Here is a 14,133-nt window from a genome sequence, read left to right on the forward strand (position 1 = left end):
AATAAATGTGTCTTCATTTTGGAATAATTTCCTCCGTCTGTGGGGGTTTAACAATATTGGAAGCGGGCGTTCGCGTGTGACACTCGGTCTAAGAGTCAATTATTCTTTAACCGCGTGACCTCTCAGACCCCAAAGGGAGGGTTGCCACAGCGACCTCGCTCAAGGGCTCAGGGGTTAAGGTTTTAATGGTGTTCCTAGTCAAAGACTTCATACTCGGTTAATTACTCATTATACAAATCTGCATTACAGTATTATCCTGGCCTATCATGCAGCTAAATCTGTCATGCAGGAAAAGTGAATTTTCACGCCTGAGTAGCGGTGCAGGCCATGTGGCATATTCACAAGAGTGAATGAAACCGAATGTGGTGGCCTCAGCGGTTCGTCGTGAAGCGCAGAGGGAGTATAAGGTCAGAAATCCGGGTAATTGCTGCTAAAAGAAACAAAAAGCAATTAATAAAACAATCAGTGTTTAAGATAGCTTTTCCTTTTCCTTTTTCAGGACTACGCCTGTTTCCCTTAATTGTATTTTACGATTTAATGCGAACGATAATTACATTTTCTGAAAAAATCACCCCTTTTAGTGGTCTAATATCATAACTATTTCCGCTCGTATTGAATTGGTTACGCAATCTGAATTAAATGCAATGCAAGTGGAGCAGTTAATTGAGAGTGTGTTATTTTCAGTGCACTTATTTTTGTCTGGATTAGAGATTTGTACATTGAATCATATATTTCTGACCCGTTGCAAAAGTGTTTCGAGCCATCAGCGAGGATTAAAGTCCAGACGTTGTGTCAGAGGAGAGTGAGATTGTCTGAGAGGTCCGTTTTGATGTTGACGCCCTGAGTAACACTGGAGGGTGGTTTAAATCTAACAGTAATTGCATGTGCTCCTAACGTCTGCCAAGAAAGTGAGACACAAGCTCTCTGTGCTGCCCTTTTTCTTTCCTCCTGGAGACTCTCTGCCTAGCGGTGATGGATGTGATGTACATTGATTTGAGACAGACAGGTTGGAGCAAGAACTCAAATGACCAGCAAGATTTGAGATGATGCATTTCTGTCACATTGCCGGAGCGTCTGACGGAGTTCAAATTTTTAATACGAATATTCCATTGATGCAAAAAAATAACAAATCTATTTGAACATTGAAATGTCCAAAAATCTATTTGAATGCAGCTCTGATGCTCTAAAAAATATTCAAGCATTAAAATGATGCCCAAAAAATCAATTATAATGTTGGAATGATGCCCAAGAATCTATTCAAACATTTAATACAAACCAAACATCAACCATAATGACAAAAAACTTAACTATAAAAACATACAAATATAAAATTATACACAAAAATCTAATTATGAGTTCAAACGCAACTATACATTGTTACACATTTTTACAGATTTAAATAAACTTCACACAAGTTAACATGACACAAATAAACCTATTATGTCAAAATTTTAAAATTGATGCTAATTACTCACATATACTTTAAACTGGATGTTTATTTAAATACTGAATGCAATACCCACGTGCATAAACCAAAGACCTCGCTACATACATTACTCACATATAACAGCATACTACGGAATCTAATTATGAGTTCAAAACCAAAAGACGCGCTCGAACTATACATTGTAAAAAAACTGAATACAAAACACAACTTGTTAGTTTGACTCAAACCCGTAAGTTACACTGGTGCCTTAAAACCTTTTAAATGTAAACTCGATCTACACATCCATAAAACATCGCGCATTATTTTGTACATATATATGTATCATATTATATTATAATATATGCAATCAAAGGGATTAGACTATAAACTCTGGCCACCCTGGAATTTGCCAGTAATTTAAACTTCACTCATACTTAATTAAACATCACACGAAGAGTGATTTTCTCCAGAAGTCTGCATAATTGCAAATGTGATTGATTAATACAACTTAAATTGTTTTTAGTTAATATTAATTTTTGCCCATTGATTGCTTGAATAAGTATGTAAGATACAAATGATTCGGGTCAATCGCAATGACTCACTTATTAACAGTGACTCGCTGCCTAAATTTCACATTTAACACAATTTCATTTTTTAACTTTTAAGTTTTCAATTGTGTGCAAAACTAATTAATTAACTCCAGGTTAAAGTACGTATTTCTGTTTTTCTCTGCATTCAAAGATCAATTTTGTTGATACTGATTCAATTTGCTTGGTACGCGCCCAAATGCAAGTGTCTGACTTAAACGAATGGTGCACACTTTTAGAAAAATGGCGTAAAGGTAAAAAAAAAAAAAAAAAAGCCTCAGCTTGTCAGCACACTTAGAAATAAGATATCAAGCACAAAATACACACACAGCAAAATATGTTGTTATCGTATAAACATCCCAGAAATCACGAGATCAGTGTGTTTTTTTTTTCAGTATACAAACCCTTTATTATTTATTTATTTTTTTGATGTGCCCCCCCGATTTACTGTGGCCTCATCTGGCCACCCCTATTAAACTTTTCTTTCTGGGGCGCCACTGCAAGTGCAGTTCATATGTAGATGTGGGTGAACTTTTTCAGTTAAAAAACGGAATAACAATTAATCATTTTTTTGCGAAATGGTCTTTCTTTTTCGTCGCCCATATTATAAGATCTTAAGAAGTTTACAGTTGCCACCACAAGATTTACTGTGGCCTTAAAATTATGAGTTTTCATAAGATGTGGGTGAACTTTTCAGTTTAAACGGAAGGGCATTTCAACACAAGTTTTAACATGACAAAAACGTCTTTTTTTTTAAAACACATTATGTCTACAAAAGGAAACGATGTCAACATTTATCCGCCGCAAAGTTCACGGAACTAATCACACTTATCGAAAGTTTAATTGGCAGTCTCATCAAAAAAGGGTAGAATTTAACTTCTATAACGTGAAAATAGCTGCAAACATGTTACACATTGTCCTGTCCTTATAAACATTCCCAACTAAGTCCCGTTTTAATATTTTGCCATTTTCAGATTACGGATGTCAAGCAATTTAGTGTGTGTTAAAGTTTGAACTGTTTGTTTTTTTACAGGCCAAGGGACACAATACCAATTAAATATAGAATTAACTGCTGCTTAAATGAAAACATTAAAACATTAAAGCACACAATACATTTGCCCACACAATTAACTGCTGCTTGAATGAAAACATAAACACATTAAAGCACACAATACATTTGCCCACACAACTTAAGTTTCTATTTTCTTACAGTACTTATGGCTCATGGACATTGAAGAACATGCAGAATGCTATTTTATTTTATTTCAAAACTGACAGCATCCTACTTACATTTAAATTTGACCTTCACTCCTCCTACCTACAATCCCTGCCGGCCCTAGATCGATTTACAGAATGTTATTACATTTATGCATTTAGCAGACACTTTTATCCAAAGCGACATAGCTATTTTTTTTTTTTTTTTTTTTTTTTTTTTTTTACCAGTATGTATTATACTTATCATTATTGTGTACATGATCATTATTGTGTACATGAAAAATTTAAACTGAAGTAAAGGGAATTTGGGGAGAAAAAATATAACTGATATCATATGGCCCTACAAGCCAAATGAGAGAATAGGAGAAAAAGGGATGAACAAGGTTGAAGGGAGAGAGATTATGGGAGAAATTAGGAGGAAGGTGGATGTTGAGGGGGATGTGGACATTTTCAAGGTCACGCTTTCATGTTGAGATGAGTGATAGCTATTGAAGAAAATATCAGAGAGGCTTAGGGGTTGAGGAGATGGTCCAGAGATAATGAAAAGAAAAATGATCTTTGTCTAACCCCCTCCCTTCATCCTCAAAGAGCGCTTTATTATGCATTACACAATTTGTGTTGTTGGTGTTGGTTAACTCTGATGATGTTCATTTGTACGCATTCACCCACTGCAGCTGACAAATTATCACTTCATCCCTCATTTGTAATTGTCAGCGGAAAATGAATCATTTTGTTGGATGACTTCACACCAGTTGTATAGACATTATTCACCCACTGCAGCTGACAAATTATCACTTCATCCCTCTTTTTTTGTCCTCTTTTAATTTTTATTTTCACAAAAGACCTCTGAGCTTTGATGGGATAATCCTAACCACTCACATATTAATTAAAAAGAAAAAATTTATCAACCACAAAAAATATCTCTAACAATGACACCCGCTGGAAGCTCACATAAATATTAATATCTGTTTATTTATTAATTCATCCCAGAAAGCGTATTAGAGTTTGGGATTTTCTATTTTGAGGTGGTTTCATATGTCATACACATCCTGCATTTAGCTAACAATGATTGTGACAGCATTCAATCATCTGTCAGTATTCCATGAAGTAGCCAAGTAACAAAAATGTTTATCTGCACAAAACTTAGTTTGTTCATTTGTTTCCCCTCATCTCAAATGGTTGGCAGCTCTTCACTGGACATTGTAAACCTGCAAAAAACCTTTGGAAACAGTGGACAGTTTGCCACGTCTGTGAAAAGTTTGACAGCTGTGATAAATTTTGCATTGTTGCCAAAGTTTTCAAGCACCACTGCCAGTAAAGAGCTGCTAATTTCTGCCTACTAATTTTTTGCCACACATTAACCATAAGTTTGACATAAATAAACAGTTTTTACAAGAGCCTGGCCTTAGTTCACTTCAGTTGAAGGACTGTTTCTGAATGCCTCTCTCTGTCTCTGTCAATGGCGCTGAGCTGAACATGTTTGCTTTGTCTGGTTTGGTCCCAGGACTGCCGGTGATGCAGGTGAAGATTGACATCTCCAGACAGCAGGTGGAGAAGATCTTCGGTCTGGAGGATTACTGGTGTCAGTGTGTGGCCTGGAGCACTACAGGAACCCAGAAGAGCCAAAAGGCATATGTGCGCATCGCCTGTGAGTTCAGCTCTGCTATCTTAGAACACAAACATTTTGACCAAATGCCGTCTTACAATCTGTGATAGTGTGATAAATGAGATCACAGTGGTTCTTAACTGGTAGGGAGGCTTCCCCAGAGTGGTCTCAGGTCTGTATTGATCTGGATTGGAGGGAAAAAATAAATAAATGCAAATAATAAACTGCAACTAATCATGCAATGTAATGCAGATATAATAAAAAGATAATAAAGATACATTTCCAAAATAAAGAAATATTTATATTATAGTGTGATGGTAATCTTTTTTTTTTTTTTTTGGTAAAAAAAATACAGTAAAACAATAATATTGTGAATAATGTTAGCATATAACTATAATAATAAAATAAAATAAAACAAAATAAAAAAAAAATTATCACTCCACCGTGGAGTGTTAACGATATACTTTCTATTAAAAGTTATTTTGAAATTCCATTTAGCCAATCAATCTAACACTTATGTTTCGTTTTTCCCCAAGGCTGATTGATTCAGTTGGTTTTATATGACTTATTTAATGTTTGATTGGGAAGTTTGATCAGGAAGAGCCTGTGGCAAGGAAATCTGCTAATCTGCAATGTTACACTTTGTAATTGCCTCAAGAGGCCTGGTGGTTTTGATATCTCTGTGTGATTAAACACCAGGAAACCGCACCACCGCACAGCCTCGCTCAGAACAAACGTCAGCACAAAACAGAGGAGAAGATGTCCTTACTTTAAAGTAGCTTCTAAGGGAAGATACGTGTGTGTATATATAACATATATATATATATATATATATATATATTGTCTAACAGAATGATTAAAGCATTGTGCAATTAAACTGGATTTGGGATTTGTCTCAGTATGGTGCTTATAAATATTCTGAATGGATATTTATCTGGATTCACCTCCGATTTACTTTGGGGTAATGAGAAGTACTTTTAAAGAAATGCTCCCCTTAGAAGAAAAAAGAAACGTCTAATCCAAGAATGATTACAGCGACCAGGGGCTCTGAAAAGGTACTATAACAGTGGTTCAAACGTTTGTGTGCTACATAACTTTCAGTCTGTCCCTCCACACAAAGTGCCATACAAGTTCTGAGCACTTTCAATATAGCACATGAGTCATATGGACCACTTTTGTGTCATTTGTATGGTGCTTCAGTCTTTTTTGGAGCTTGAAAGCCTCAGTCCCCATTCATTGTAATTGTACTAGGGTGAAATATTCCTTTAACATAGCTCTTTCCTTTGAGAGTTTTCCCCTCAAAGTCATGACAATGTCATCTCAGGACTTGATGGCCATCTAATCCTTTGTGCCTCTCCTATTCCCATTAAATCCTATTTAATTAAATCGAATGTCAAAGCCCCCTCTTCACCTCTTAATGTTTGCCGAGGCCTGATTGCTGAAGACAGGCATGACATCTGTTTTGAGGAAACTAAATGACTGGCAGTGCCATTGATATTGAGAGAAATTTTATTCCCCAGCATCTGAACCGAAGACGAATCCACTGTTTTAATGAACACCTTCTTCCAAAAGCTTTTTCGTGTCGTAACAGCTATAAACGTTTATGCAAATATTGTTTTGAAATTGTGCCATCCGTTGTCAGGAGGGCAAGAAAGCCCTCCATCAAGAGTAATGCAATTTTGACGAGCAAATACAATTCAGCTCGCATCAACACTTGTCCCAGGGGTTTTAGGTAGAGTGGGTGGTCGTGCAGATACCACAGCCTCGGTGCGGTATCGAGTAGTGGAGGAAGATAATGCAATTCCTCTTTGTTGATGCTTTGCCTGGGGGCTGCAGACAACCACTCTCTGAAGCAACCAAGCAGGGTCTAATAAGCGTTCGGGTCTGTGATATGGATCCTTCCAAGAGAAAAAGGACCGCTCACGGCTCCTGGTGAACGTACACGGTGCAAACAAAGCCCTGAGTTATTATATGGAGGAGCTCTGAACCCCAAAAACGCATTGCTAAATATGACACAGACAATGTTAGATTAAATGGTTTGGCAGTTTACCTTCCTGGTGATACATTTACACATTCTGATCCACTTTATGACTACTGGGGGATTTTTGTCTATATTTTGGCTTGAGAGCCCATAGAAAAAAAAAAAGAGAAACATGCAATCCGTTTAAAATCTCGGTGGTTTCCCCTAGACTTTTCATTAATGCCCTCTTCACACTGATAGTAATTTCAAAACTAAAGACAGCAAAGTGAAAATCTGTGTCTATATAAAATCTACACACACACACACACACACACACAAAATTCCTGATTTTAAGACTTATGTATTTGAATGGAAAATAAAATATATGTACATTTGGATTACACAGTTGTAACATAAACTGATAAACCTGATGCAAATTTGTCAATGATGCAAAAATGAAACAGAAGATTTCTGTAGTAGTATTAATAAAATACATTTGTTTTAAATGCACAGTAACCAGGTTCATGCATTTATCATGCAGTTTCAGTCCCTTACATTTTAACTAACTGAATATTGCTCATTCCACAGCTAGTCATATTTAACCATGTTCATAATTTATAAATAGCATTTTCACAATTGCAGTTGTGCATAATGCATCATATTGTGCACACATTTGCACAGCATGTCAGAAAACATACTCACCATGCCACTCCTCTGAGAATACGAACCAAATTAATGTTACACTTATTATTAAACATATTTAATATTAAATATACTGTGCACTACAAGTTTTTTTTTTTTTTTTGCATATTGCGTGGCATACACAACCATTCCATTATCTTTAGTTTATTATCCACATCAGTGAAGCTTATATGTTTCAGTTACAGTTGTGCTTTTAAGTTTGAACATATATGTTCCAAATGCACCTAATAACTAATTAATAAAATTAATTTGCTCTGCAGATCTGAGGAAGAACTTTGAGGAGGAACCGCTGGGTAAGGAAGTGGCACTGGATCAGGAAGTCCTTCTGCGCTGTCATCCTCCTGAAGGTGTTCCTCCTGCAGAGGTGAGAGCAAAAAGTAAACATGTTAACATCCAACAGCTCTGCTAATTATCCCTCTCGTTAATGTACTCGCACAAATATACCAACGAGCCAGAGATCTGACGTCTTTCACCATATTCCATCTGTTCCATGAGTTGGACTTGGACGAGGAACCACAAAATGTGATTTGGCAGCTCTGGGAGTCCCATTAATAATACATGTATTTTTTGCACTGGTGCAGGACTAGACCAGCCTGCGACCAGCTGTTGCAGCTCAGAATGGCCATCCAAGCTTCCAAATCTAACAGCAGTGACGTATCAGTGCTGTATTGTCATATTCAACTCCACTTTCACCGCAAAAGTGACTGATATGTTTGACTTCATTCATTCTGTATCTTTTTTTTCAGTCTCTTTTTTAAGTATTAACATAATCGCAATTCTTGCTTTGAGTTCTATTTCTAATATCAAAGTGCTAAAGAAATGTTCTGATTTCCTCATTTTTTATTGTACAAAAAAGACATAAAAATGCTAATCCACTTTTCTACTGCCCCGTGCTGCCATGCAGTGCCTGCCGAAATGTAACATCTTCAGCCCAGGCAGGGTCTTTGGGAGCCGCCCAGAATGGCCGCTGGATCCGTGAGCATACAGAGTGTTTTCCATCCGTTTGAGCCAGATTGAAGCTGTGAAATGTTTTCTCTGTGTATATGACTAGGTGGAGTGGCAGAGAAATGAGGAGCTGATCGACCCCAAGACTGACCCCAATTTCTTCATCACCGTGGACCATAATCTCATCATCAAACAAGCCCGCCTGGCCGACACAGGCAACTACACCTGCGTGGCCAAGAACATTGTGGCTCGACGAAAGAGCTCCTCAGCTACTGTGATTGTCTACGGTGTGTTTCTTCTCATACTTCATTCCATTCTTAAATCCCAGATAAATGGACTTCACCTTTCAACAGTCTGACAAAAGTTTGGGATTGTTTTGACCCAGAGTCAGGGGTAATTTACTGAGAGAGGTAGGCTAGCTTTGATGGACAACTGTATTTTGATCAAACTTTGAGAACAAAATGTACTTACTGCTTTGCCTTGCGAAAGAATATCCATGTTTACTATAACAGCACTATCTGTAGTCTCCCTCCAATAAATTTTTAACAATATTTATTTATTTATAGGCCTGAAAAAAACATGGAAGTTACTGAAATCTTTTACGTTTTTAGGTGAGGAAGTATTCATTGTAAGTTTGATCACCTATAATTTTTTTAACAGCAACATTTAAGACTTTTTGCAAGTTGCTCCACATAATTTCTGTTTTGTGAATTTTTTATTCTTTAAATATGGAGACGTACATCTAGAAAGTGATATTTTTAGACGATTTAGATTATTTTTTTCTTCAGTCACAATCAACTAGAAAAGAAAGCACTCAGCAATTGGTCAGAAAGTGTGAGAACCCTGTCTTTTTAGTAATTTTATTGAAAATAATTGCTACTTTCTTGAATATTTTATTACATGATGTAAATATAAATGCATTTGCATTTTATAACATATGTTTACATGCACTTTGTAGATGTGGCTTAGGTGTCCAAATATATAGTTCAGTCATGAATCTCTAGATGGCGCTGGCTGATGGGTTGTTAACGTAACTGATGATATTCAAAGAGTTAAACAACTTGGCACAAGCTGATTCATATGCAGCCAATGAGCTTACTGCCTTGCATTTATATGGCTGGCTAGCATTCACTTGAGGTTCCTGCAGCGCGCTTTCAGAGTTTCTCTGAAACTCTCCACCTTCCCCAGCTCCACCTGTATAGATCTGCTACGGGTTATTTTATATGCTATTTGTGCAGTATGTCTTAAATACTCACGACACTGAATCGCCATGTGCATTGGCAGTAGCAAGTTCCTGTATTTGCTTGCAGCAGCAGTAATAATCTACAGCTACAGCAATAACCAACAGCAGCAGCAATTCAGCAGCAGCGTAGCAGATCGGTTCCTCCAAGACCAAATATATTTACATTGTCATATCCATCACCATGCTAAAATCTTCAGAGAGTTGTCATGATTGAAATACATTTGAGGCCATTATGTTTCTTGTAGCCATCTTAAAACTAAGCATTACAGCATGGGCACATTTTGTTGTTACTTCGTATTAGCTTTAGCTTAGCTCCCCCAAAACTGTTCATGCTGTGAATGATTGCAGCGACATTACAACATATCCATTTTTGGAGCAAAGCAGCCAGACAGTGTCTCAGAAATCTCAGCAGAGCTGATAAACACTCACACTGTAGTTGAGCTTGTTGAATTAATGGCAGAAAGTGACTAATGAATAGGGTTTATAAGCTGGCTGACCTTTATTAAAATGCACAGCGGCAGAGCATCGCTAACCCCGGAGGGGTCCCAGGACAAGCGCTGTTCTGAAGGTAGCATGCATTACAACCCTGTACATGCTCTCTGCTAATCCAGGCCGAGTCAGTCACACACGACACATAGTACAGTACTGGGACAGATCTACTGAGAATACTCCTAAACCACAGATGGACATGTTAATGGCGAATCTGAACTCTTTTGTCAGAGATAATGTATTTGTTTTATTATGAAGCCTAGCCTAAAAATAATAAGTCAAGGGACAGCTGTGTGATTTGCAATAAACTGGAATAAATGCAGATATGCTTTTTAATTCAGGGACTGCAACTCAATCAGAGCAATCAGCATGTTGTGTTTAATAGGGGAACTAAACTGACAATTATTTCTCAGACGAAGCTAGATTAGATAAGTTTTGTTCAAATTGCCTGATTTGGGAACATTTTGACGGAAGGCTCTGCAAAAGTGAGCCGAGAACATTTTCGCTCTATTGTTTGCTCTTTATGCTGTCAATCAATAAAGCCCTCACACAGGGTAAAAGACAAATGGCACATGAATACTAGGTGCAGCGCCTTACAATTTGGAGGTTTCAAATAGTGCAATGTTCCCCAAGCAATTTGCTACCATTGTAGAAATTAATTAAAGAAAAATTCCCTATGAAAACCTTTTGATCAAAAGAACTATTATGCAAGGTCCTTTATGCCATTCTTTTTTCCCCATGGCTTCACATTAAAATGTCAGTTTACTAATTTGAAGTCTTGCAGGCTTGCTTATTGGCTGAACCATAGGTGGTGTGAGAGCTGTTATTAGTGCTGTTGGACAGAGGCCGAGATGAATTTTAACAAGGCTGGACTTGACTTGACACAACGGTGCGCTAAGAGGTAATCAGGACCCGAGTTGCTGCGCAATTTCCTTCTTCGTGGTGAGCAATCAGTGGTAGAAGAGAGGCTAAAGAATTGATTCGGTCTGACCAGAGCAGAATTACGGAGCAGCTCCAGGCACAATATAGAGTCTGACCGCCGATCAAGGCTTCAGGACAACAAATCGGACGAGTTGCCGGGGGAAGAAGAAATCAGATTTGCTCTGAATTCTCCCACCAAGAGTGAGGAGGCTGGGAACTTGATTAAAAACCCTGCATGAACTTTGGACTCGGGATCATTGTGGAATCCTTGCAGGATTATGCATTTCACGAGCCAGGATATTGGTGCCATAAAAACCATACTGTGTATCAGTGTAGAGCAGAAAACCAATATACACCCCACGTGAGCGTTGTGAGATGAAGTCTAGGCCGTTTCCTTCAAGATATCCAACACTCTATGTGTCCCCCAGTTTGCTCTGTAGAATTAGTGATGACTTTTGTTAATATACAGCTCTTAAAAGGTGATTGAGTGATAGTGTTGTGACTTGAAAAGGGCAACTGAGGAAAATTTAGTTTGGTTCTGTTACCACATCCAGATGTGGCCAGACATGAAAATACTTTTTTATTATTATTCAGAAGAAGCAAGCGATTTGCATGAGGAACAGTACAACATTTAAACAAATATTACAAACATCTTGTGACCTCTTTATTTTTATATTTATTATATGTTCTAAAAAAAGATCCTGTGCAGTTTGACATCATATCATGTCCGTTGCAGTGTCCGAAGAAATTTGATGTGCTTAAAGTGTAGTGTGACCCCTTCAAGTACACAAGTGACATGATAAACCTATGAAGTTTCAGACTTGGGAATGGCAAAATACAGGCATAAACATGTCAGAGTGATGCTTCCACTTCATTGTGATTGGCTGGTTATTCTGTCATTCTGTTAATGCAATAATGCCTGCCTACTGTGCTAGCAATTGGTACATAAATCAACCAGAACAAGTAAAATTGGTATAAGTAGACATGCAAATTATAGAGTAAACACCTCACCCATTTGGAAACATTGACTTTGTCCGAAATGCAAACTCCCTGAGCACGCACTTCATTTTGAATAAGTAATGACTTTGTAACCAGTAAAAAAGTATGTTCTATAAAGTATAAATGCATGAAGTATGAATGAAATCCGGACTTACTACATTTGTATTGTTGCCATTGTCATGTGACCAATCAGCGTCAGTTGCATTGCTTCACTGCCATTCACAAATCTTCTCCGATGGCTTCATGGGAGAGTAAAGGGTCCATTAGATATGTACTTCAGAATCTTGGAAGAAATAATCTGGGTACTTTTCGCCTGTCGTTTAATGAATACTGTGAATCTGATCATACTGTGCTGTTCGCATACTGTTTTCACCTGCTAATGTAGTAGGGAAGTATGCGATTTTGGATATAGCTTTTTTTTTTTTTTTTTTTTTTTACAGTTCTTAATGCCACACACCTCCGGTGACATTATATGCACTGGCTGAATAATTATTTTTTTAAAAAAGGAATCCTCTGTGGTGTACCTTTAATATCAACATACAAAAGTAGTATAGTATCAGTTGCTTGCTGATAGTAGAGAAGTGCTGTTCCATTAACACACAAACTGTGTAAACATCAAATGAACATAATTGAATTGAACGTAAAAACAACTGAGACGGCAAATGCCTCAAATTTACACTAGAGTTAGCATATCGTTGACAGCTGTTGACATTAACATAGCTTTTGTGTGTTGCCGTAGTCCCCGTGGCCTGCCTTTAAGCACAGAGCTCATGTTTGTGGCTGTTTATCATCCTCGTGCTTGTCGGGTAATCCTGACTCGCTGTGTTCGTTTCCCCCTCTCCTTTGCACTGGGCGCACGAGCAGTGAACGGTGGCTGGTCCACGTGGGCCACATGGTCGGCCTGCAGTGCTGTCTGCGGTCGGGGGTGGCAGAAGAGGAGCCGGAGTTGCACCAACCCCACTCCCCTGAACGGCGGGACGTCCTGCGAAGGCCAGAGTGTCCAGAAAAGTGCCTGCACTGCCACCTGTCCAGGTAACGTGCACCGGGCATCGCTCACTGCAGAGTAGAGCTATATTAGCATTAGCACACAGACCCTTGCACGGCCCCCTTGCTCTAAGGCACCAGTAGCCCCCTCTCTGTAGGACGGGTAGCTTGATTGGCATTAGCTTTTGTGTGCTTAAGCAAAACTTTTTCAGGTTTGTTTTTTTATTTATTTTTTTATTATTCATAGCCAAACCAGTGCTTGTGTGTCCATTCCAGCCATCATGTTGATTCTGCTGTGCTCTGTGCTTTCGCTTTTGCTGCATGAGATCTTTTTCTGTTCAGTTATAAGCAGGGTCCAAAATTAACTTGCCTGCCAGCAGCAAAAACATATTTTTGTCCCTGTTTTTGCTGGGGTTTTTTTTACGTTCATGTTGTGATATTGTTTCTCACATTTGTCCCCAGATGGAGTTCTAGAACATATTCTATACAGAATTTAATTATAAGTATTTACCTTAAGTATTTATTCAAAGTTCCAATGCAATTCTAAAATTTGAATTTAATTTGAATTAAGGTAGCAAACAGGTTGCACAATTTAAATTCAAATTTAAATGTACACTACTGTTTAAATATTTTGGAGATAAGATTTTTTTAAATTATTTTTTTTTTTTTTTTTCATGCTCACCAAGGCTACATTTATTAAATATTATTAGAATTTAAAATATCGGCTTTCTTTTTTATTATATTTTAATATGTAATGTGATGACAAAGCTGAATTTTCAGCAGCCATTACTCCTGTCTTCAGTGTCACGTGATCATTTAAATGTTAAATTTGTGTTCAAGAAAAAAAAATATTATTATTATGTACATGCATCCTTGCTGAATATTTTTTTTAAGTGTAATTAGTAAAATTAAAATGTCCTAGTTTTTCACTGCACTGAAAAAAATGATTAATTGAATTTACTAAATTTTAAGGTAAGTGGTTGCAATTAATTTGTTTTAGCTACATCTAAATAATAATAATAGTTTTTTTTTTTTTTTTTATGTAGCTAAAGTAAA

The 14,133-nt window shown here is 37.4% G+C and overlaps 1 protein-coding gene across 5 annotated transcripts in view; it reads left to right on the plus strand.

Annotated features, from left to right (window-relative positions):
- LOC109101954 (netrin receptor UNC5A) overlaps positions 1–14,133 on the plus strand; it is a 171,713-nt gene that overhangs the window by 104,809 nt on the left and 52,771 nt on the right. For 3 of the 5 annotated variants that reach the window (XM_042738111.1, XM_042738113.1, XM_042738112.1), the window contains exons 3-6: positions 4,733–4,876; positions 7,757–7,860; positions 8,548–8,728; positions 12,958–13,125. In XM_042738111.1, the coding sequence (XP_042594045.1) occupies positions 4,733–4,876; positions 7,757–7,860; positions 8,548–8,728; positions 12,958–13,125 (597 nt within the window). The remainder of the gene's footprint in view (positions 1–4,732; positions 4,877–7,756; positions 7,861–8,547; positions 8,729–12,957; positions 13,126–14,133) is intronic. The other 2 variants (XM_042738114.1, XM_042738115.1) reach the window with 1 other exon arrangement.

Source organism: Cyprinus carpio, chromosome B14 (genome assembly GCF_018340385.1).
Source record: "Cyprinus carpio isolate SPL01 chromosome B14, ASM1834038v1, whole genome shotgun sequence".
In the NCBI taxonomy this organism is placed as follows: domain Eukaryota; kingdom Metazoa; phylum Chordata; class Actinopteri; order Cypriniformes; family Cyprinidae; genus Cyprinus; species Cyprinus carpio.